The 27,462-nt window shown below is 29.9% G+C and overlaps 1 protein-coding gene across 1 annotated transcript in view; it reads right to left on the reverse strand.

The window, feature by feature from the left end:
- Positions 1-216: 216 nt before the first annotated feature.
- The window catches only part of LOC113364172, a 48,303-nt gene continuing 21,057 nt past the window's right edge, over positions 217-27,462 (reverse strand). Inside the window, exons 3-5 of the mRNA XM_026606652.1 lie at positions 17,648-17,781; positions 8,104-8,302; positions 217-524 (exon numbers count right to left, since the gene is read on the reverse strand). Of these exons, the coding sequence (XP_026462437.1) occupies positions 217-524; positions 8,104-8,302; positions 17,648-17,781 (641 nt within the window). The remainder of the gene's footprint in view (positions 525-8,103; positions 8,303-17,647; positions 17,782-27,462) is intronic.

Here is a 27,462-nt window from a genome sequence, read left to right on the forward strand (position 1 = left end):
GACTAGAGTAAAAGAAACTATGAACTTTTCTGAAAGAAATTCCATCAGTTCACCTTTCACATTTTAGAAGACAAAAATCTAATGGTAAAAAGCCACATGCCAAAGAAAAATAGAACAAGATATATACAACGATGCTCAACTATCTGTGTCTCTCACCCTTTCTCTATCTCTATTTTTCACAATCTCTAATTTTTATTATTGAATTTCCTTTTTTTTCTACTCACCGCTTCCTGATTCCCTGGTCGCCAAAATGGGCGCCAACCTCGGCCCTTCGTCCACGACAGTTTCGGCGTGCGCCCTATAAAGCTGAAACAGCTCGGCGACGCACCTCAGCCTCAATTTGCCATCTTCGAATAATTTCGACTCCAGCGGCAGTTCCAGAAAGATGGTAGTCTCTTTCTTTTCCGGAACGTTTGAAGTTCGAGACGAAATTATAGGTACTATGGTCGTGTAGGGACTTGTCGGAGGATTCTGCTGCTGTTGAGGCGGCGGCGGTGTCAGAAATCTTCGAGATCTACGAGGAGCTGAAAGATAAAAAAAAATAGAAGTAGATAATTGGATTTACAATTAGAAAACGTTTGTATGTCATTGAACTACTCCTAAACGGGTATTGCAATTTTGATGGAACTTTTTGTGTTAGTCCGAACAGGTTTATGGATGGTTTTGAAATAAAAACAATAATAATCAAGCAGATATAAGGGCGACTATACAGAAAATGAGTCACGATGTTTGTCCCGAATATATTCCTTAAGGGGCACAATTAGTGTGAAATTTTCAAAAAATCGAATTTTCAATTTTTCCATATTTCGATAGGTTACACCTTTAAAAATAACATACCAAAATTTTAAATCGATATCTTAAATAGTTTTTGAGTCACAGCCATTTAAAGAGTATTTATATAGTATATAGTATAACGATCATTTAATCTTTGAACGCGTTTTTCTCGAAACAGCATTTTTCGAATTTGCTGCAGCGATTACTCAAAAACAAATGATCCGATCACTATCAATTTTTTTTTACATATTCTATATATAGTTCTCCGTAAAATGAACTATCGATTTTTTGATCGGATCAAAAATCGAATTTTGGTAGTCCAAAAACGACCAAAATTTTGGGTAAAATTTGACTTTTTTTTTAAAAAAACGCCGTCATTTTGTCAATTTTCGATTTTTTTCTTTGTCGTAGTTTATTTTACAGACAATATTATCTAGTATAACAAGATTTTTTTTTAATTTCATCCACGTAGAAGGCCGGAATCCCTGCAGCAGTGAAGGGCATTTTTTTTGTCACGCTGTTGTAGATCAACGATAACTTAAAAAATATTAAATTTTTTTCTTCAACAATTTTACTATGTATTCTTAAAACATGTATAAATATATTCCTAAAATTTTGAAATGTTTGATAAAGTAGTTATTTTTTTTTAATATAAATTCCCAAAAATCACCTTTTTTAGGCGGTTTCACTAGTTGTGCCCCTTAACAATTGTAACTATAAATTTGAATCTTATATTTTAATTATGTCTATCTATAGTAATAGTATAAATATCAAATTTAAGTCAAAATATTGTATAATCAATATTTTTTTTTTTTTTTTTTATTGTTTGAACAGCAATCAGAACTCCTGTATGTTCTATAAGCTGTTGGTTCACGATTTAATACTACTTATTTATGAGAGGCAATCCATCGATTAACCATTCCCTTATGTGTGGGATATTTTTAATATTAGCTCTTACGTCTAATAGTTGCGTATGATTGGATGTTGCAGCTATGTCCACGAAGGACGATTTCCACTTGGAATTATATTGTGATCTATAATCCCAAGTGGAAATTTGACATCAAAGCTGCCTGATGTCGGGCTACGGCGGTAACGGGAATCGATCCAGCGAACCTGGAACTAGTTGCTGCTAGCCCACGCTCTAACCGATAACGCCACCGCCGGCCTATATAATCAATAATAGCAATTAATTTTGATATGTTTCTTTAAATTATTTAAGTACTTCAAATACACTTTTTCATTTAGCTTAGCAGAAACTAGATAAAATATGCTAACTAGCTTCACTCAAAATTTCCATCAATTTTAAACGTATTTTTTAAAAAATAAAGGCATGAGCGAAGACGCACTTTTCACAAAGCCTGATTCATAATATTTATTAGCATAATTTTATTCTAATAAAATAAATTATTTAATACATTTAGCATTAGTAAAATATTCAGTGCATAAATCACGTATCAGTTGATTCGCGTTCATAATTAATTACGTTCATTTATTTTTCATTGCCGTTTTCAGCGAAAAATCACAATTTTCCGTCCGTCATGCCGTGACGAACTAATAATATGTGTTAACAATTTTATAAATTCACAAAACACCCCCAACAAAACCCTCCTATCCATCCCAAAGGGTAGTTACAGCATAGTGGATAGACAGGGCGCTAAAGGGCTGTTGAATAATAATAAAGTTATAGAAAACTAACTTTATATTTAACTTGATGACCCGACTTTGTCCTGTACCCACATCTACATTTTTTCAATATCCTATACTAATATTTACCGTTTACCTAAAAATAATAATTATTGTTTTTTTTAATTACCCTTCATGCCAAAATGCATATACATTTATAATAAGAGCGATGCTAAATGTAGAACTGCTTTATAAAATGATGATTTCTACACTATATTGGAAATTGAAGTCTTTCAAACGGTATAACATAACCATAACCATAATATATCACTGGTACTTCATATTGGATTAAATTAATTTAATTTTTTATTATTTAAGATATCCAAAATTGCATCTTAAATTTCTCTTAATCGTTATCGTGAGGGCCGAATTGTATGTATTCATATTTACATTCCATTTGTTGTTATAAAGCGAAATTTGTACGAATTTTAAAAATATTGTGAAAAGATTAGTAAAAGATACAAAGAAATTATATATTGAAAAATAAAGCTATATTGAAAATTTAATACCCGAATCGTATGTAGGCGCCCTTTAAGGCGTGCGCTCGTATTTTTCGCATGCATCGTATCAAAAGTATGACCGGCTCTGATTAAAGCTTACTTAATTTCATATTTTAAGTGAATTAATTTGTCATATTTGTTTATATATGTATAATTCGATCTGTCATACATATACTGTATTTTATATTATTTTAATTTCTGGCACATCTCAGCTGCTTTTCGGCAATAATATTGTAGACATTTCATTTTTCTTATTCATAATCATAAATTTATTATACATATTCTAATGTTGTCTGGGTTCATGAGTAAATTGAAATTTTTGGCAGATGATAGTTTTCATTTATTTTCAATGCAAACAATGACATGTCGTTTTTTGCAATTTTTTTCATTTATTTCTACAATATTGCACATACATCCCAGTACTTTATAATCACATACATCCTAGAAAATTTCCTTAACGAACTTCAGAAAGATTTATCAAAATCCGAATAATCGTTTAGGAGGAGTATGCAGTGCTTGTAATTTAATATAAACTCTATATAATGGCAATAAAGCTAAAATTGATTCTACGTTTTAGTTAGAAAACGATTGAATATGAGAAAAAGATAAGGGCTGTTTTTAGGGTTTTTCCGGCAATTATAACATTTAAAAAAAATAATTTGCCAAATTGGTCTAGGCGTTATCTAGTTATGCGTTTACCAACACATTTTGCAATTCATTTCTATATTCGAGATTAATAATTTTCTATTAGATTGAATTCTCTCAATTCGTTTGTCCAGTAGGGTGTTTTGTTTTGTGCAGTCTGTAGTTTCGTCATGTTTATGTTTAATATCGCGTTTCACACTTGATAAATCTTGCGTGTTTCTCTTTTTTCTATTACACTGTATAATCGAAATTTGTATAATTATCAAAATCAGCCCTGTTTTCATCTTGCTCCCTTACTAAATCATCAATTCCAGTTGTGTTAGTATTTTCCATGCTCTCCATTTCGCGTTTTCATCATTTAATGATTACTAACGCGTCAAATGTAAAACCGCGCCGCCGTCGATGTTTGCATTTCGGATTTGCGACAAAACAACAATTCAACAATTCAACAACAATTGAATGGGCCGATTGTTAACAGTTGATAGTGATCGAAATGATGCAAATAACTGAAATTGTTAATTGCGGTGTGAATAATGCAAATATCCGCCCAACAAACAAACTAACTAGTGGTAGTCGATACACGTACGATAAACGCAATATTATTGACAGGCAACTTGTTGAATAGTGGAAGTTATAGTAATAGATATCGCTGCTGTCCGATGCCATGATGCGGGTTAATACAGTGTTTTTGTAGACATGTTGAAGTTGTGATGAGGTTTATTCAAAAATTTTATAAGGGAGTGTATAAGACAGTTTTTATGGGACAGTTATAAATTTTATCTAGTTTCTGCTAAATTAATCAAAAAAGAGTGTCCTGAATAAAATATTTAATTTATTTATACAAATGTAAGAAAATATTCCGAGTCCATAGAATTTTCACAGTGCATTACGGCGAGTTCTAACTAGCTTTAATTATAAAAATTGCATGGGAGTGTATAAAATAGTCTATACGCAAATGTAATAATTTTTTTGTAGTTTCTGCTAAGGTAACTAGAAAAGAGTGAGAACTTTTTTTTAGTCATTTGAAAAATTACAAAAAAAGTCCCGAATACCATACAATTTTCACAAATGTAAATTCAAATGAGTTTTAATTTAAATTTTTATATGATGGCGTATAAAACAATTTATACGAAAAAGTAGTAATTTTTTTCCAGTTTCTACCAAGCTAAAAAGAAAAGAATGCTTTCAGAAAAGTTTTCATATTATTTGAAAAAATATAAAAAAATGTTCCGAATCCATATAATTTTCACAGTACATTAGGGCGAGCTTTTGGTATTAATTACAATTTTGTATGGGGTACAAAAAATATATGTAAATTGTAAATTTTATCTAGTTTTGGCTCATATATATAAAATTGTTCTAAATTTTATTGAAGAGTGTCCAGAGAAAAGTTTTTAAGATATTTACACAAACGTCAAAAATTGTCCCGAATTCATTCTATTTTCACAAAACGTTAGAGTGAGTTCAAATTAGCTAAATTTTTAATTTAATTTAAATTTTTTGTATAAGTGTACATAAATCAGTTCATATGAAATCGTGATAAATTTTACCTAGTTTCTGCTGAGCTAATTAGAAAATAGTTCTTTAGAACAAATTTTCTTGTTATTTGAAGAATTGTAAATAAGTTTACTAAAAATTATAGTATCAGAGTTACCCGGAACAATTTTTCAAGTTATTTAAAAAAATGTTAAAAAACATCCCTGTATAGTAAATTTACATGTAATATTTAGGCAACTTCAAACACGGTTTATACAAAAATTTTGTGTGGAAATTTAAAAGCTTGTTTATGTCAATTGTTTGAAAATCTAATATAGTTTTTGCTAAGCTAACTAAAAAGAGTACGTAGAACGAATTTTCCAAGTAATTTGAAGAAGTGTAACAAAATGTCTCCATATTGTAAATTTGCATAATATATGAGGTATTTCAAATTCGTTTATTCCAATTTTTTTGTATCGGAGAAAATTGTTTATGTCAAATTTTATTAAATTTTGTCTATAATTTTCTGAACTAAGTTGATCGAATTGCCAAGAGCAAAGTTTTGAACTATTCAAATAAATTCAAAAAAAATCATCGCGTGTATTAACAAATTTGCAAAATGCATTGAAAGTAATTTTGAATTCTGCTAAGCCTAGGATATGATTTGTATCGACTTTTATTACATTTGAAATCAAAACAAGTTTTGTAAGCATTTTCAAAATCTTGTTTTTATTTTAATATGAATTTTCCTCCTTTGAAACGTCAAATACCGATAATAAAAGAGAAATAATATAGTTTTCACAAAAGACTGATCTGACAAGCAAAAAGCTTATAATCGTATAAAACACACCACTCGCAATCTATCGACTTCCCTTCTTGTATTGTATTGGATAATAAATCTATTTTGTGCAAAATATTTGCAATATCGAACGATATCGAGAACGAGATTTAATACGACTGTTGAGAAATTTATTACGTGTTTTCTCGATATTTGAAAACAGAACAAAAACATTTTGAGCAGATGAAAGTTACAAAACAATGTTAATAAATTATGTTCGCCTTTAGTGATTTCGCCTTTCTGGGCCCGATTTATTAATGGATTCTCTCAACGATATGGAATATCGAAGACTTCTTGCAACAGATTTTTCACAATGAAGACTTCAAGCTAGTTTTATTATCATTGAAATTTTTTGTAGAGGAACCTATAAAATTGTTAATGCAGACTTGTAATAAATTCTATATCATTTATGCTAAGCCTAGTTAAGAGTGCCCGAAATTAAGAAAAAAATGTCCAAAATATCACAAGTAACGAATTTTAAAATGTATTGATACTTGTAACATTGCATTGTGACTTTATACAAAATTTTCATACATCACGTATGATGTATATCCGTTCTGTATAAATAGTCTTATAAGCCCTCTCACAAAATTTCTGTCAAAACCACATTGAAATCGCGACATTAATGCATGTTATCTAACTAGTTGCTTGACGTACACTAAAATAAAGTTTCTTCCATTGAAAATTTTATAAATATAAAAATATCTCGAAAAAATATTTTGCATTAACTTATCTAATGTAATTGTTTTGGACAAGCTCTCTTATTTTATTGCAGAAAGATAAAAAATAACATATTGCAATTTCTTTATAAACACACTCTATAAATTTCTATATAAACTTCGCACATTTATTTTAAAACACGTAATTATTTTCAATAATAACAGTTTCAATTTTCAATTACTATCTACTTAGAAAACTTTTTTATTATTATCTTTATACAATTACAGAAAAAAACTGTTCAAGTTTAAAATAAATTCATGAACAAAAGTCGGAGACAATTTTTATTACTTGGTAAATTATTCTGTAGAACAAAAGAGCAAATAAATCTTCGGCGAAATCTGTTTGAAATGATCTTATTATTATTTTGTAAATAACGTTGTAAAAGTGAAAAGATAACAAAATTATATGCAATAAGAGAATATAAATAATTAATGTCTTTTTGGGTATTTTTATTTAAAAAAAATAGATATCCAAATAAAAAAATGGGGGAAGCAAAAAGTAGTTTAATTATAAAATGCATTAAAGTTCGTAATTAGTACTCTTACAAAACATTCTAAACAACTTGTTTTTTTTTTTTAATTAACTTCCCGTAGGGTAAGTTATTGTAATGGACCGAAAATCGAAATTGAAAATTTTTACATTTCTCGACGTTTTGAAGGTTTCTGAAAGTTTTAGCATACTTCAGAAAAAATTGATGTGTGTGTGTGAGTGTGTGTATGGATACAATTTTTCGTCCACGTTTTCGGGCGCACGGATCAACCGATTTGAATGGTTCAAAAAACATTCGATTCCTATTGATAGGAAAAAGCTGATTAGTTTTTGGCAAAGGTAGGTTCAGCCGTTTCGGAGATACGGAGCAAAGAATGCAGAAAATAGAAATTGACTTTTTGAGAGATCGGAGTATCCGATTTGAATGATCTAAGAAACATTCAATTAGTAATGATTGGGAGAAGTGTTTATTAGTTTTTGGCAAAGGCAGGCCCAGCCATTTCGAAGATACGGAGCTAAATATGTAAAAAATGGCAGTTTTTGAGAGAACTAAGCGTCCGATTTAAATGATTCAAAGAACTTTCTGCTTGTCTTAACAAAATAATTGATTTACAAAAAAAAATTGTATATATATTTTTTTTTGTATATCGAAAATAATTAAGATTTTATTTTTATTCTGACTAAAGTTCTAATATACTTTAAACAAATAATTCCAACTTTGGAATTCAGTTTATATAATTCTTATAAATATTAGACAATATTACAATATTTATAATGATCTATTTGAAAACATTCAGTATTCCTCGAACATTTCGTTACGGTACGGAAAGTTCCAGCAATTTGCCTTAAGGCACGATGCCATACACCCTACTAGTTTCAATTTAAATTGCAAATGATCACGAGGAATATACTCGTCAATGCACATTACTCTGACACTTCTCCATGACGAGTATATTCGTCATATAACATTTATCTCACCTGTCTTGGTCTGCTCGTATCTCGGCTCTCCCGGATCTTTTTCCGGGCTGTTCAGCCCGTGCACTATGTTTATCGTGTTCAAATGTTCCGGAGAATCGAGAAACTGGTGGACGTATAAGTTCGTCAAATGATCAGATCCGGAATCGTTCAGGATGGAACTTGTGAACGGCCTGTGGTTCCGGTACATGATCTGGTTCACCTGGAAAAAAAGAAAAAATTGAACATTGAAATAGAAAATTGAAAGCTGATTGAGTTGGACATGTTGATTATTTTTTGATCGGAAAATAATGATTCGAAAAGAAGATGTTGATAAGAAAATCGATACAGGTTACTTTTTTCATATTACTTCAAATATTTCAAATATTTCCAAGAAAACTAATCAATTTTAGTATTTGTCATCATAATAGACATATTGAAGTTCAACATACTTAAATTACAATTTTCTAGCGTAATTGAAAGTAAATTAAAACATTTTTCAAAGTTCACCTCTAGATAAGAAAGACATGGACAATCAATAATAGCGGCTTCAAATAAGGTTTTTTCTTCAATTATTTTAAATATCGCAAATAGTTCCAAGAATATCTATCAATTTTAGTATTTGTCGTTATACCAGACATATTAAAGTATAACATAAAAAAATTACAAGTATCTAGTATACCTATAAATAATTTAAAACATTTTTGTAAACTTTATTTTCTCAATAAATGAGTTTTGTATGTGACATTCCGGTTGCTTTTTCATAATGTTTCAAATATCTCGAATATTTCCAAGAAAACCTGTCAATTTTAGTATTTGTCCTCATAATAAATATATTAAAGTCTAACATAACTTAAAAAAAATACTCTCCTAGAATTAAAAATAATTTAAAACATTTTTGTAAAATTTATTCTCTCAATCAATCAATTTTATATGTGACCTTCCGGTACTTTTTTTATAATATTTCAAATATCTCAAATATTTCTGATAAAACTCATCAATAACAGTATTTGTCATTATAGTAGACATATTGAAGTTTAACATACTTAAATTACAACTTTCTAGTGTAATTGAACATAAAATAAAACATTTTTCAAAACTCACATTTAGATAAGAAAATCGTTAATGCCGGCTTCAAATAGAACTCTGTTCTTATATTATTTCAAATATCTTGAATATTGTCAAGAAAACTTGTAAATTTTAGTATTCGTCGTTATACTAGACATATTAAAGTATAACATAAGAAAATCACAAGTATCTAGTATACCTATAAATATTTTAAAACATTTTTGTAAACTTTATTTTCTCAATAAACGAATTTTGTATGTGACCTTCTGTGTACTTTTTCATGATATTCCAAATATCTCGAATATTTCTGAGAGAACTTATCAAATTTGGTATTTACCATTATACTAGGCATATTAAAGTATAACATAACTAAATTACAAGTATCCAATGTACTTATAAATGATTTAAAATTATTTTGTAAAATTGATTCTCTTAATTAATCAATTTCGTATTTGTCGGGTACTTTTTTATATTATTTTTAATATCTTGAATATTTCTAAGAACAACTATCAATTTCAGTATTTGTCACCATAGTAGACATATCAAAGTATAACATACGTAAAATACAACATTCTACTATGATTAAAAATAATTTAATACGATTTTACTGAAATTTACATTTCCCACTTAACAATAATACGATATACATTGTTCATGTATTTGACGCGTGTTTGTTTTTTGTTCAATATTGTATATCATTTAAATAATTTGTGTAAAATAGCTAGTATGTTTGGCAAAGTATAAAATTGAATAATATGCAAAGGCTCCATACAGTACAAGTACAAATCACACACCAATTAATTTATTGAATAAAAATTCGATTATTTAAACATGTTTTTGAAGCAAAATGTCGCTCGCCACCTTACTTATCCGATTTTTACGAAAACCCTTCAGGGTGCACGATTTTCTTTCCTCGGGTTTGTCTGCCATAAAAATATATTATCACAATAAAAGGTCCTAATTCGTGCATGAATTAGCAATAATCTCTGATCTATAATGACCGCTCTGGAGGCAATTCTAGATTTTGGTCTAAAAAGAACGCCGTTTTCTCTCCTTTTTGAGATTTTTGTATTCAGCAAACGTCAGGAATTAAGTACATCTCCTAAACATTTAGGAGAGGTCGTTAGTCGCGATCATTCTCTCGCTTTTATTTATTTTTTTGCAAGGATAATGGAAATATAGAGGAGGATTTAAGGACTTAGCCGCCCGTAATATTTATAGTAAGAACAAGGCAATTGGTAAAGGACAATTGTTCAATTTACTGAGCACACACTTGTGGGTGATGCAAATTGCCAGTTCAAATTAGTTTTATTCAAAAAAAATGTATTACAGGATATAAAGTGGTTGATGGGAATTTATATTAAATTTTATCTAATTTCTAAAAAGCTTAGTGGAAAATAATTCCCTAAACAAATTTGTCAAGTTATTTAATAAAATTCAGAAAAATATACTGAATATTCAATGGTGAATCTACGTAATATACGAGACTAAATTAGTTTTATTTAAAATTTTCGTTTTGGAGCATATTAGATTTCCTATACAGAAATTTAGTAAATTTTATCTAATTTCTGCTTGAACTAATGAACTAAAATAGAACGTACCACACAGAATTTTTAAGTTATTGTGAAAAATTGACTTCAATCCATATGTTTCAAATTACGCAATACATAATTTAGACAAACTGTATTGAATTTTTTTTGTATAAGAGTGTATAAGGCAGTTTATACAAAATTGTTTGAAATTTTATCTACCTTCTTCTAAGCTAGCTATCAAAAATTATACCGAATAAAGTTTTTATATTATTTAAATAATTGTAAAAACTGTCCTGTATTGTATTATGTAGCAAATTTGAAAAATGCATTGCTTGTGAAATTATTCAAAAATTTTGATATTGGTGTTTAAGAGATTTCTTATACAAAAATTTGGTTAATTATTATTAGATAAATATTAATTAATCTAGTTCTAGCTAACTAAAAAAGTTTCCAAGTTATTTTAATAAATGCTGCAAAATGTCATTGTAATTTTTGGGAAATATTTTGATAATTATTCAAGAGCATGAAAACTTATTCCAAAGCACTTTTTTCAGTTAGCTCAGCACAAATAAGATAAAATTTACAATAATTCTGCATGACCAGTCTCACAAGCTATGATACTAATTTTTTTACTAAATCTAGCTGGAACTCGTCAATATGCATTGTAAAAGTTCATAGTACAATATTCGAGATACTTTTTTACAATTCTTCAAATAGCGTGAAAAAGTTCTATCATAGCACTCTTTTTAAGTCAACTTAGCAGAAACTAAATAAAATTAAATCTAATTTGGTATTAACTATCTTATAAGCCCTAAGACTATAACTTTGCATAAAATGAGTTTGAAATCGCCTATATGTTATATGCAAATTTTCAATGTTATACTAAGGACATTTTTTCTACAATTCTTCAAATAACTTGAAAACATTTTTCACAACACTGTTTTTTACTCTATTTACTCTTTTTTCAAGTAAACAGCTTAATATAGTTCTATGCAAAAAAATTGATAAAATAAATAGTTGAAGTTTGATTTTATGTATTGGTCAAATCTGCTACATAATAATCCTGTCAATTTCGACATTTTTTTAAATAACTTGAAAACTTCTTTCGAAGCAATCTTTTTTAGTTAACTTAGCAGAAACAACATAAAATTTACAATAATTTTGTATAAACCGTCTTATAAGCTCTGATAGTAAAATTTTTAATAATTCAGTTTCGCCCCTGTCCATTCTACTTGTCTATACTATAATAAACGGGACAATTTTTACAATTTTTTAGATAACTAGATAAGTTTGTATTGTACACTCTTTTCTAGTTAGCTTAGCAGAACTTAGATGAAATTCACTGATATTATGTGTAAGCAGTCTTTTATAAGTTCTGCAACTAAAATTTGTAATAAATCTATTTTGAACGTCGATTTTCATGCAACTTGTGCTTCAAGGTAAAAACGCCTTACTCACGCCTAGTTCTATCACATTATCCGTTTAATTTTAAATATTTCCCAATCTTAAATCTTAATTCGCCTGCTGAAACTTATTAATCAGATTCGTTTATCGCCTTTTGTTGTTCGTCCATCCAACTAAATAACTAAGGAGGCGCCTTCGCCTTTCGTTCGTCCTTTAGAACAAAGTTGTTTCGGCGTGATAATGAAATCTTAATAAGTCGAAAAGATCTGATCTGATCTGATTAGCTTTCAAAGAACACTTTTAACCCTTTCGAGACAAAACTCTCATAAAACTTCTTTCTTCAACCCTTTACAAGAATTTACAGGCTCCTGTTTTTCGGACACAACTTTATCTCGCTCGGGAGATCGTAAATTCAAAAATGACTGTTGAAAATTGAAAGCGCCAAAATGGAAAATTTATTATGACCTCGTTATTATTATCGTCGGCTGGCGAATTGAAAAGTTTACGGGGGAAAGGAAAATTTAGATGAATAAGGGACTATTGGAAAATTCTTCTAAGTTGACTTGCATAGAAGTTCCCAAGTTATTCGAAAAAATGTAAAAAAATGTCCCTAATATTACGTAACATTGCATTATGAGTTTATTCAAAATATTCGTATCGGAGGTTATCAGCTTTTTTATATATAATTTTAGTAAATTTTATCTAGTTTCTGCTAAGCTAACTAAAAAATAGTGTCTATGACGAAGTTTTCGAGATATGTGAAAAAAAAAGAATAAAAACCTCTATTACATATAATTCCAACTACGCGATATATAACAGCGATTTTAGATCAATTTTACTCAAAAATATTATATGAAAGCGCACAAGACTGTTTATATGGAATAGTAGTAAATTTCATGTAGTTTCTGCTAAGCTACATAAAAATAGTGTACAGAACAAAGTTTTTAAGTAATTTGCAGAATTATAAAAAAGTGTCACGACTATAATACTGCAAACTTGTAGATTTCATATTGACAAGTTCAAACTAGATTTATTAAAAAATTTAGTATCAGGGCTTTTAAGAAAGTTTATACAAAATTGTTGTAAATTTTATCTAGTTTTTGCTAAGCTAACTAATAGAGAGTGTCTGGAACGAAGTTATAAAAATATTTTAAAAAATATCTCGGTTCCATATATGTATTTTCAATTACACCATATATAATAGCAAATTTAGATCAATTTTACGCAGAAAAAATATATAAGGGTGCATAAGATTGATTGTTCACATGAAATCGTAGCAAATTTAATTTAGTTTCTTCTAAACTAAATAAAAAAAAATTATTTTTAAACCAAAAGTTTAAAACAAGAGTAGAGTGTCATGATAGAAGTTTACAAATTATTTGAAAAATTGCAAAAAAGCGATTAAATATAGATTTAATATGTGAAAATTAAATATAGATACTTGATACAGAATACTTGAATTTAATAAAAAGAAATTATTTCAATAGTCTAATACTATTTGGAATAAACTACTATAAAATCGTGCACCCTTACCCTATATGAAAATAAATTTTATCCGATGTCAAAACTTTTTCGTCAGACCGCAGAATCACTTACATACACCTAACCTTTAAAAATATTTACATCCTCGGGAAATAACTTTAAGAAAAACTCTTCAAGAGTGGTTTTTTCCCTTAAAAAAAGGTGAACCCTTAGTAGACTCACTTTGAACTTATGACCGAAGTTCCTTTCTCGTTCATTACGACCATATTCATATTCAAAAGCAAATCCCTTCATCAATGAAATCGATGGAAGGATTCGGGATTTGTTATTTTTTACACGTGACATGTTTATAAAATATTTTCGGGAGAAAATACCACACAAGTAAAAATGATATTTGCTATATGGAATCCATGTCTCTGATTCCTACTGACCATTGCTTTAGTTATACAATTTTTTTCAAGTCAAAATCTAACTCAGTAGTTTATTAGAGTTTTCTCTAATTCGCTAGTCAGTAGTTTCCTCTTTCAAAAGTTTTCCTTGTCGGTAGACCACATTTTCATAAGTTAATTTTCATAAAAAAATCAAAATCAATCCCTTTACCCTTGGTTGGAAAATGGAAAATTCCCTTTTCCAAATACCCCGCCATACAGCATATATACAGCATAAACGAGCGTTAAATCGAGCGGCGTATTACACGTTATACACGCTTTTCCTACGGGAGAAACCTTATTGATGAAAATTGACTATTTCGAAAAATACCACGGAGATAGACCGACGGCCGGGGTAAAATTCGCAAGAACAATTATCTTAATTCTTAATAAAATAAATTTAAAGTATAATGCCATCGTCGAATGAGGACTGTACTGCTGAGGGCCATCGAAATATTTTTGATTGTTTATTTATTGTTTATTATGTTAGTACATTTCTTGAAAAATATGGGTAAAATCAGAATATGGATATTTTTACCAGAAAATTAACACAAAAGAAGTCTATAGACGAGCTAATAAACATACTTACAAGAAATACATTAAAATAATTTCACAATTCAGAAAATTGTAAAGAATGTTGGTAAAAAAAACACTACTGACGAGCTATGTGAAATTTTAAGATTTTTGGGCTATTTTTCAGCGATTTTAATATAAAAAAAAGCTTTATAACTGATATTTTAGACTTTTATAATGTAAGATGTATAATTTTAAAAATTTTAAGATTTTTGGGCTATTTCTCAGCAATTTTAACATAAAAAAGCAGCTTTATAACTGATATTTTAGACATTCTATAATGTAAGATGTACAATTTTAAAAATTTTAAGATTTTTGGGCTATTTCTCAGCGATTTTAACATAAAAAGGAGCTTTATAACTGATAATTTAGACTTTTATAATGTAAGATGTATGATTTTAAGATTTTTAAGATTTTTGGGCTATTTCTCAGCGATTTTAACATAAAAAGGAGCCTTATAACTGATATTTTAGACTTTTATAATGTAAGATGTATGATTTTAAGATTTTTAAGATTTTTGGGCCATTTCTCAGCGATTTTAACAAAAAAAGGAGCCTTATAACTGATATTTTAGACTTTTATAATGTAAGATGTATAATTTTAAAAATAACTTTACTGACTAGCAAACTGCTATTTAGGGAAATCATAAAAAATAACTCTATTGAGAAGCAAACTGATATTTAGGGGAATCTCTAAGTTGTTTTATCATAAAAAAGACCCTGCTGACTTTTATTTTTTATTTAATCTGTAAACAAAAAAGAACTCTACTGACGAGCAAACTGACATTTTGGACTTAGAGCAAGGTGGCTCATCATGAAGAGGAATTCTACTGACGGGCAAACTAATATTTTGTGAAAAACTACTGATGGACAAACTGATACTTTGTTTGTAAGCTTCATCAGAAAAAAGAACTCTACAGACCAGCAAACGGATATTCTTCTCTGAAACATAAATTTTGCTTAGAGCGCAAAATAAATTTTTTAAGTTATCTCAATTTTTCTATCATATTTAGCAAACTATAAATTCACTTTTCAATTTCAGCATTCACCAACAATTTAAATAAATAATTCAACATCAATAATAAATTGAATTATATTATCTGTCGGTTAATGGCTCCCTGACTAATCCTCAAACTAGAACATTCTCACACAATCATGTAATCAAAAAATTATAAATCTTTAATTATTAATATATAATACATTAATAATAATTTAATCGTCAATTACCTATCGATTTTGCCATCGGCTCTCGGACTAATGGGCCGCCCTTCCGAACGAGTGTAAATATATATAAAAAACACTTCCCCAAGGGCGTCCCGATATAAAGTTCTGCGGTAATCCCTTATTTTCGCCTTTCATCCTATTTGATATAGGAACAAATACATTCTATTTATTTGGGTTTTATTCCCTGGGCAGGGGTAAAGGGCCAAGGGCGGCGAAGGCCGATGGAAAGGGTGAGAGCATGGGTATTTAGCCTAACAACTATCAAATTGCCAGATTATAGATATTTCTGATTATCAAAGTGCCGAATGTTTTGAATTCGGTTCAACCGTTTTTGAAAAAACGTTGATTTACGGCAAAAAATCTGTTCATATACACGCACACACACATACATACACACAGATACATACACACACACATACTTTTTCCAAATTCCGTTTCATTCGATTCATAATGGCTTGAAACGTTCGGAAAACATATAATTAGCGAATCGGGTTTTTTTATGAAAACATAAACTTCTCCTTCGGGAAGTTAAAAAGTAGCAAAATTAGTATGAAAGTAGTAAGATTTACTAATATCTAAAAAAATTGTTATATACTGTTGGTTATTAAAATTTCTATTAATTTTTAGTTGAAATGCGGATTTCAGTATTTTGATAATAAACAGTCTTGTATGCTATGAATGTGAATTAACAAATCTTCTACTCATAATAAAAAACGTGAAAATTTCGAATAGAACATGACTGATTTAATTATAATTAAGTTTTATTTTATCCATGCGTCTGTAGTTTTCGCCAACAATCGATATTTTCATATTTCTCATCTCGTTCTGAGGAAAAGGAAGAGAAAAGTAGGTCGAAAACCTCAGATTTGGCGCGAGGCGCACGGATTATCCGGTATATGGGGCTGTGAAGGCAGCCACTCAGGGATTCCTTACGCGTCTTCAGTTTCAATAAATCGAGAATGCGTAACATGCACCCCCCCATATTCACCCTCCAGCAGACACACACTCTCATCCCTTACTACGAGGGATGGAGGATGGAGGAAATCCCTTAATAACGCCGGGAAATGGATAGTTGTAACGTCGCGGAGAATATTCAACATACTTTCATCAGTCTATAAGCAGATAATAATAATAAGGGCACACTGCCATACGGGGTAGCGTACTACTATTTTATCGTTGACCTATATATTTACAATAGACTTTGTACAAACAATTTACATAGGATTATATGTATCAACACTTTCAGAATAATGAACTTATTAACTTCCCGTAGGGTAAGTTATTGTAATCGTCCAAAGATCGAAATTCAAAATTTTTACATTTCTTCACAATTTGAAGGTTTTTGAACATTTTGGCATACCTCAGAAAAAATGAATGTGTGTGTGTATGTTTGTATATATGTATGTATGGATACAATTTTTCGTCCACGATTTCGGGCGCACGGATCAACCGATTTGAATGCTTTCGAAAAAACATTCGAATTCTATTGATGAATTTAATCAGAATGATAAATTTATGGCACTAACGAATAGAATTTTAATCATGAATTTCAAATTAAGTAATATTTTTGGTGAACGAATTAAAAACGCAATTAGAGAATATCACAGTTCGATGGCAAATAAAAAGTTATACGAGATCGACTTTTTGAATTACCAAAATATTTTGAAGTGTTCTCAAGATATTACAAATAAAGATTTTTAAAATTACGCACGCAAGCTTTAAATTTATATGTGCAAAATTAGGAGGCATTGAAAATGAAATATCTTGCAAACCCATGGAGATAATTTAGTAATTCAAAAAGTCATTCCAAATACACTAACACTTTTTATTGTTTAAATAAATAAAATGTTCGACTGACCTTTTTATCATTGATGAACCAGGTTAGATTAGCCGCAGGGCTGGTGGGCGGCGAAGTGCAACTTGCCTTCAGCATATCAGTCGCCACATATCTAATTTTTTCAGCGTAGATTACCGGAGGACCCTCTGGTAAATCTGAAACAAAAAAAAAATTAAAATTGTATGTCATAAAAAAAATTATAGATATCATATGTGACTTTTATCATGGGTTTCTTATATGTGTCTGAGTTGCAATGTGTAACACGAGATGAAAATAAAAACTAAAAAAGCAAAAATGCTGCAAGAGAAGGAAAACGATGAGGAAAATGAAAATGTTATCATGTCTCGTATCGTACTCGTATTATGTTTTCATTGTAAAACTTCTTACATTTGAACAAACAGACGTTTGATCGTAGACATATCTCTCATAAGAGTCATATCGTAGACGAGGGAATTTGATATTTTATTAAATAGAATGGATTGTAAAAATATCTAAAAATAAAACTAAACCAAAAATCAATCTAATAATACATACTAGCATTTCTAACCATATTTGTGATGGAAGTATTAAGAGACGTAAGGCACGAATTTATTAAATACGGTTTCAAAATTTCATGCAAATTTCAATTATCTACTACTATCTGCTGCATTATCATAAGTGTTTCCAAACATGCATACAAACACACGCAAAAAAGTAAACTGCTCTTACACGCGCAGAGATTATGCATAAAAAATATATAGAATTTGAGAAAACTAAAAATGTAATATTTCGAGAACCGTTCGAGATATTTTGGTAATTCAAAAAGTCGATCATATGGCATTTTTTATTAGCCATCGAACTATGTTACTGTAATTGTTAGATTTCAACTCGTTCACAAGAATTTCTTCAAAATTCAGGCATTATATTTTATACTAAATTTTTAAAATAGTTACCATCGGACTAGAATACTATAATTTGGTTATGTTGTACTTTAGCTTGTCGTCTATTAAGACAGTAAATGCTAAAATCGATAGGTCATCTAAAAAAAATTCAAGATAATTTCATAAATCCCTACACAGTGCACTATAAATATCGAACAAATCAATGCATATTTATATACTATAATTAACTGTTTTTTAAACTAAACGAGAAAAAATTCAAGATAATTACATAAATCCCTTTACAGTACACTATAAAATATCAAACAAAGCAATGCGTTTTTATACAGCATTTTCAACAATTTTTTTTTAATTATTGTAAATGAGCTAGAAAGCTATAATTTGTGTATGTTATATTTCAATATATATGCTTAGACAATAAATTCTAAAATCGATAGGAACGGGTAAATAAAATATTTTGATCCACATGTTATCAATGACAATACAAACCTATGTTACATTTTTAGTGAACGAGTTAAAAACGCAAATCGAGAGTATGACTGTTCGATGGGTCTTAAAAAATGTTATAAGAACAACCCTTTGAATTATCGAAATATCTCGAAGAGTTCTCGAGATATTACAAATAAAGATTTATAAAATTCGTCACGCAAGAATCATGTGTGTAGTTAAATCCATAAGCACACGTCGTAGGCATACAATCAATATTTATAAAATTTTACAAAACTAAAAATGTAATATTCTGGGAATCGTTGGAGGTAATTTGGTAATTCAAAAAGTCGGTCATATAACATTAAATATTTGCCATCGGTCTGTCGTACTCCCAAATAGAGCTTTTAACTTTTGCACTAAAAATGTTCAAATTATGGTGAAAGCAAAATGTTTGAAAATCGACCTTTTATATCACTAATTTATCTATAAGAGTTCTCGTTCCAATTATCTCCTATCTGCTGCATTATCATAAGTATACACCCCCCAACATCCACACACACACCCAAAGACTAAGACAAAAAAGTAAGTTCCTCTGGCGCTTTTGGATTTCAGTTTAGTCACGTCTTGATTGCATTTCGCTCGTTGCTATTAAAACTTACAAAACTGTATAGAATTACAGAATGAAATTTAATATTGTTTTCTTTATTATACTGTTGTTGTTTTTACTTTACTTTACTTCGTTCGTTCGTTCGTTTGTTCGTACAAAAGCAAAGGGATGCTTTTCATTGTATCGTTCTATTGTATTTCATTTAATTACAATGAATTATGCTTTTTAATCTTGTTATGTTTACTCTTAATTCTCGGTTTTATTTTAATGCAGAACCATTTCATTCCATTCTGCTGCTATTTTGTTGATTCGTTTTCTCCGGAGGGATGCATTTTAGTTTTCCGGAACACATTTTCCTCTCCCCGGACTCGGTAGTGTTTATTTAAGCAAAGTTCTTGTTGTCGCAAAATGAAAAGGACCATGTTTGTGCGAAAGGTTTAAATTATTAAATTATTTTTGTGTAAGCTCACAATTAGAACTACCCTTCTACTGTCGTCATTCTGTATTTGATTGCAGGTGACCCTACAAATGAACTGCTGGTAAAAAAATGTTCAATATTCAAACATATATTTGGTAAATGGTCTAAAAATGCTGTAGATCGTTTAAAATCGCTGTGAGTTATTTAAAATTGCTGTAAATGGTTTCAACTTGCTGAGTAGTTTAAGAATATTGTATTTCTTTTCTTAGTGCAAGAGTTAAAATATCGAATATCAAGTACCACAGATCGACGGCTGATGAAAAATGTTACATGATCGACTTTTTGAATTACCAAATTATCGCCAACGGTTCCCAAAATATTGCATTTTCAGTTTTGACAAATTTTATAAATCTTGATTGCATGCCTATGACGTGGGCGTATGGATTTAACTACACACGTGATTATTACGTGACGAATTTTATAAATATTTATTTGTAATATTTCGAGAATCCCTTTAGATATTTTGATAATTCAAAAAGTTGTTCTTATAACATTTTTCACGATCCATCAAACAGGCATACTCTCGATTCATGTTTTTATCTTTTTTCCTGAATATGTAATATAATTTTGCGTTCTTATAGATAACATGTTGATCAAAATATTTTATTTAACAGTTTCTATCAATTTCAGTATTTGTTGTCTTAGAAGACATACTAAAGTATAACGTACACAAATTATAGCTTTCTAGCTACTTTATATCAATTTTTAAAAATTAGTTGAAAATGCTGTTCAAATGCTTTGCTAGATATTTGATAGTGTGCTGGGTAAAGATTTATGTAATTAGTTTGATTTTTTCTAGATGACCTATCGATTTTAGTACTTGTTGTTTTTGTAGACATGCTAGAATACAACATAGCCAAATTATAACTTTTTAGCTCATTTGCAACAATTTTTGAAAAACAGTTAAAATTATCATACAAAAACGCATACTTTGTTTGATATTCGATGGTGTACTGTGTAGAGATATATGTAATTAGCTCGAATTTTTTTCAGATGACCTATTGATTTTAAGATTTGTTGTATTTGTAGTTATACTTAGATATAACATACACAAAATATAACCTTGCAGCTCGTTTGCAACAATTTAAAAACAAATGTTGAAAATATTATATAAAAACGCATTGCTTTGTTTGATATTTGATAGTGTACTGTGTAGAGATTTATGTAATTATCTTGAATTTTTTTGTTAATTTTTTTTTATTATTATTTCTTTTATTTACAACTGTCCAGTAAAGGACATTCAATAAATTTGATGAATTTACAATAGTCGGCCAAAAAGGGATATTGTATACAACTCAGTAGTTGTTTTTTCCATTCGATATAAAATTCACAATATTTTATTGACAATTATATAATTTTAACTATTTACTTATTGAATAAGTTCTTATAAATAATGATTAAGTTATTTCCATTTTTTGTTAAATAACTTAATAAATTTTGTATTTGCTGACTTAGTAGACATGCTAAAGTAAAACATAGCCAAATTGTAACTTTCTAGCTCATTTACAACTATTTTTAAAAAATAGTTGAAAATGATGTATACAAACGCATGCTTTGTTTGATATTTGATAGTGTACTGTGTAGAGATTTATGTAATTAGTTTGAATTTATTTTAAATAACCTATCGATTTTAGTATTTGCTATCTTAGTAAAGATGCTGAAGTATAGCATAACTAAATTCTAGTTCGCTAGTCCGATGGTAACTATTTTAAAAATTTAGTACAAAATATAATGCTAAAATTTTGAAAAAGTGCTTCATAAACGAGTCAAAATCCAATGATTAAAATATCACAGTTCGATGGCTCGAACGAAGTGTTATATGATCGACTTTTTGAATTACCAAATTATCTTTGTTGGTTTCCGAAATATAACATTTTTAGTTTTCCCAAATTCTATGTATTTTTAAGCGTAATCTCTGCGCGTGTAAGAGCAATTTACTTTTTGGTGTATGTGTGTATGCATGTTCGGAAACACTTATGATAATGCAGCAGATAGGAGCAGATAATTGAAATTTGTCGCTGGAATGGAATAGAAATTGCACGAAATTCCGGAACTGGATTTAAATACAAACGTGCGTAATGTCTCTTAAGAATTGGTGCAAGAGAGTCGATTGAAAATGAAATGAATTCTTTCTCATTTCCATTTCTGCATTAGGAAGTTTCATTTTTCCCAATCTATCTACTATATAACTATTTTAAAATCGACCTCATTAATGAGTTCACCCAGCAAAAAATGATACACTTTTTTTTAACTTCCCGAAGGAGAAGTTTGTTTTCATCAAAAAATCCAATTCGCTAACTTTATGTTTTCTCGACATTTCAAGCCATTCTGAATCGAATGAGACCAAATTTGGAAAAAGTATGTGTGCGCGTGTGTGTGAACAGATTTTTTGCCGTAAATCGACGTTTTCTCGAAAACGACTGGGTCGAATTCAAAAATTTGAAAGCCATTCGATGTATCTCGACGAGGACTATCGTTTGTCAGTTTTGTGGGACGATCGGCCGAGACGTTTCTTTATAAATAGCAGAAAAGTGTAAAAAATTTCGTCCACGTTTTAGCCCGCAATTCTGAACCGATTATGAAAATTCAAAAATCGTTCGAAAGATATTGATTGGGAATCGTGCTGATTAGTTTTTGGTAAAGATCGGCCGGGCCGTTTTCATGTAATAAAGTGTTAAAAAATATTTTTTCGACGATTTTCATTATTATTTTTTTGACGATAGATACTATAGTCTTCTAGATCATACTAAAATATTACGGCCCTACGATAATTGGTTTAACTTTGAAAATTCGTCAAAGATTGCAAAAATTGGTATCGTTTTTTTGGCATTTGTCAAAAGTAGACCTTTCATCGACGTTTTCTCAAAAGCGCCTGAACCGATGTCAGAAATTTAAAAGCCATTTGATGTATTTCGATGAGGACTATCATTTGTCAGTTTTGTGTGATGATATGCCAAGCCGTTTATTTGTAATTTGCAAAAATTGTTAAACATTTCGTCCACATTTAAGCTCAAACTACCGAACCGATTTTAAAAAAACAAAAACCGTTTGAAAAATATTGGTTGGGAATCGTGCTGATTAGTTTTAGGTGAAAATCTACCGAGCCGTTTTCTTGTAATTAACTGTTGAAAAAAAAATTAAGCCGATTTTTATGGAACTTTTTTTAGCGATATATATCATGGTCTTATAGAACTTACTGTAATATTACGGCCTTACGAAAAGTAGTTTAATTTTAATAATTCATCAAAGTTTGAGAAAATGAGTAGTTTTTTTGACGTTTGTTAAAATTAAAATCAGACGATTTACTTGGTATAACAATACTTGGTCTTAATAAACATACTAAACGATTAGAATCCTACGGAAACTGGTTCAAATATAAATAGAAAATACTCCGAGTTAACGTGTTCGTTCGTTTTCAATTGTGTAATAAATCCACTCATAAATTAATTTATTTTTTATTGATTAAGTCGATTATTTACACATATCGGGAAGTTCATATAACTTGCCTCAAGGTTAAATATCAATACCAACTAGTTTAATATAAATGTTATAAAGATTTCTGAGCAAATACACTATGACCTCAATATCAGAATGAAATACTAATAAGCGCATCTAATCCAATTTCCCTCACAGAATTCTATTTCTCTTGCATTTCGCGCAAACCGCAAAATATTTTCATCTTATTTTTCCATTCCGAGATTATGCTCCCATTCCACTCCCTCCAGCCACAACTACCATCTTGCATCTCACCCTTTTGTACCATTAACCCCAACTACCCTTACTACTACCCTTACTACTACTAGTACTATTACCACTATATCCCACTTTCCGCGGTAAAGTAGATCTAAGTAAATTTCTTATGCATTTTTGCGATAATATCCAGTTCAATAATCTAATGCGCCGAGGAAATTGGTTTCTGCATTACCCGTGCACCCCCCGCCCCCCCTGGACGTGATGCGAAGGCTACGATGGGGCGCTCCTGGAGAGAAAAAAACGGGGCGCCCATTAGCTACATTACTATGCGGGAGATACTTTGAATAGGGCGGCTTCGGAGGCACGTATAGTGGCAAAAGTGTTTAATAAAAGATCACAGGGCGGCGGAGGGGTTGGGGTTGGTTATTGCTCACTTTTGCCTAAGGAAGGGATAATGGGAATCTACTGCCAGTTATTGTGATTGAATGATAATTAGTGTTGATAAAAGTGTTTACATTATTTTTTGCAGAGCCTCGTTCATTTTTTGCTTAGTTGATAGTAAGGAGTAGTAATAATGGAAAAACATTATGTAAAAAATGGAAAATATTATTATTCATCAGATGCACTTATTAGTATTAACTTCCCGTAGGGTAGTTATAGTAAGGGGCCGAAAATCGAAAATGAAAATTTTAGCATTTCTCGACGTTTTGAAGGTTTCTGAACATTTTGGCATACCTCAGAAAAAATGGATGTGTGTGTGTGTATGTATGTGCGGATACAAATTTTCGTCGACGATTTAGGGAACACGGATGAAGCAATTTGAATAACTCAAAAAACATTCGGTTCGTATTGGTAAGGAGACGTGCGGAGAATTGGGTTGGTTATTGCTCACTTTTGCCAGGGGAAGGGATAATGGGAATCTACTGCCAGTTATTATTATTGGATGATAATTAGTGTTGGTAAAAGTAATAATGTAAACATTATTTAACAGAGCCTCGTTAATTTTTTGCTTAGTTAATAGTAAGGAGTAGTAATAATGGAAAAACATTATGTAAAAAAATGGAAAATATTATTATTCATCAGATGCACTTATTAGTATTAACTTCCCGTAGGGTAGTTATAGTAATGGGCCGAAAATCGAAAATGGAAATTTTGGCATTTCTCGACGTTTTGAAGGTTTCTGAACATTTTGGCATACCTCAGAAAAAATGCATTTGTGTGTGTGTGTGTGTGTGTTTTGTACGTCCGCATTTTTTCGTCCACGTTTTAGGGCGCACGGATCAACCAATTTAATTAGTTTAAAAAACATTCGATCCCTATTGATAAGAAGATGTGCTGATTAGTTTTTGGCGATGGCAGGTGCAAAGAGTGCAGAAAATACAAATAGAGTTTTTGAGAGAACGGAGTATCGGATTTGAATGATCTAAAAAACCTTCTGCTTGTATTGACAAGACAATTGCTTTTGAGGATAAAATATTATTACATCTATTTTATTTTCCTTAAAATATTTTTGTAATTTTTTATTAAAAATTGAAAAAATTACCCAGACTAAGCACAGTCTAAGCGCCACTCTGGTACAAATGTTTACCCAAGTGCGTTTAGACTGTTTATGTACACTGTAGCACTTTTCTAATTTTGTGAGAAGAAAACTATTGAAAAATGTGAAATACCGCCAACCTAAGCACAGTATAAGTGAAAATGTCGCACAGAATAATTTGCAAGTGCGTTTAGACTGTGACTATACGGGAGCACTTTTTCAATTTTGTGTAAATTAGGCAACTATTTTTTTTTTTTTGAAATTGAATTCGAAATGAAATGACGATTGTTAATGTTCTGGAGATAAAATGATTTATGATTTACATTTGATTTGCTCAGATATAACAAGATAGCAAAAACAATAAAAGTTACAGTATTTGTAATAATATATTTGAAAACGTTTAGAATTTCTCGAATATTTCATTACGGTACGGGAAGTTCCAGCAATTTGCCTTAAGGCCCGATGCCATATACCACTAGTTTGTTTTTAATATGGTGGTTTTAAAATAGTAAGTAGACAAGCAAAAATTAAATAATGTGGGAAATATAATAGAAAAAAAGAAATTTTTGACTTGACTCAAATTCTCTTTTTGAACTTAACTTTATTTTATTAACACTACTTACAATTCTCAATTGATGATTGCGTCTTTAAATTATCATTTTGCAGAACATTAAAATGTAAATCGACGACATTTTCAGATAATTTACAACATTTTCAAATAAAATGCAATATTTTTAGATAATTTTTAACATCATTAAACAATTTAAAATACTTTTGCAATTTACATTTTAATACAATATACTACACTTTCACACAATTTACAAAATTTTATAATAATTTCCTATATATTTAGACATCTTGTAGCACTTTCTAGCAATAATTTACAACACTTTTAGACACCTTACAGCATTTTCAGACGTTCTACGTCTGTTTGAACAATTTTCAACAGTTTTAGACAATCTATAACAATTTCAGACAATTTGCGTTTTCTGGCATACACAACATTTTCAGAAAAGATTTTTAGATAATTTACAAGATTTTTAGACAGTCTACAAGATTTCTAGACCATTTATATCATTTTCAAACGAATTAGAACATTTTCAACCAAATTAGAACATTTTCAGGCAACTTACAACATTTTTAGACGCCTTATAATATTTTCAGAGAATTTACAAAAAAAATCCAGTCATATTATAAGATTTGTAAACAATTTACAATACTTTCAGATAATTTACAGCATTCGCAGACAATTTACTCCATTTTCAGACAATTTGTGCTTAAAAACTTTACTGGCGAGCAAAATGAATAATCTACTAAAAAAGTCTGTAAAAAGTGACACTAGTAATTAACTACATTTGGAATGTATTTCTGCTAGATCAGAAACGTGGACTCTTGAATAATCCAGAAACTATATTTCCTATAGTTACTAAATACTTTAGATAATAGAAATAGAATATAAATGCGGTTACAATAGTAAGTATATATGGACATATCTTTGCATGGATCAGAGATAGAGATTATTGGAAAAACTATAACCTTGGTGTCGGGATACCTCATTATCTAGAAGACATTTTAGAGAAGAATTTTGACAATGCATTTATTTTTCTGACTAATTTCTAGAACATTTTCTAACCTTTAAGAAATTCTTCTGACGAGCAAACTAAATATCGGACTTGTGTAACTAACCCGATAATTCAATACGTTACTCTATTCTAAAAATACTCTACTGACAAATAGATTTGCAACATTTGTAATAAATCTCTCGTTAGATCAGAGACATGGACCCTTCATAAACTAGTTATCCTGCGGTTTCGTGTATGTATCTGGTTTATGATGTTGATTAATTAATGGTAGTAGTTAGCGGCAATATGTTGCTGTTGCCAAGTTAAGTTCAGCATCAAGAAGACATATGCTGCAACTGCCGAGTCGAAGACATCAAAGGGCGCGGCGTTAATTTTACATTTCCTGTCTCTGACTGAAAATAAAGTTTTGTCGTCAAAGAGCTCCTCCTCGTCTTTAAAGATCGCAACTACTTTGCTTTTATTATTAATAGTCGGATAGATAGTACGGGCGACGGAGGAAAAAATTAATTGATCGTGATTTTTTTTCGTACTTTTCATTTAGTACTTAAGAACAAACAAGCTTAAGAATAAATATATACTTTCAAATTGTTTTCATATACACCCACTATTTTCATTTCCACGAAATTTATTT

This window comes from Ctenocephalides felis, unplaced genomic scaffold, assembly GCF_003426905.1.
Source record: "Ctenocephalides felis isolate EL2017-DRISC unplaced genomic scaffold, ASM342690v1 CF-g0.4_SCAFFOLD_00845, whole genome shotgun sequence".
In the NCBI taxonomy this organism is placed as follows: Eukaryota; Metazoa; Arthropoda; class Insecta; order Siphonaptera; family Pulicidae; genus Ctenocephalides; species Ctenocephalides felis.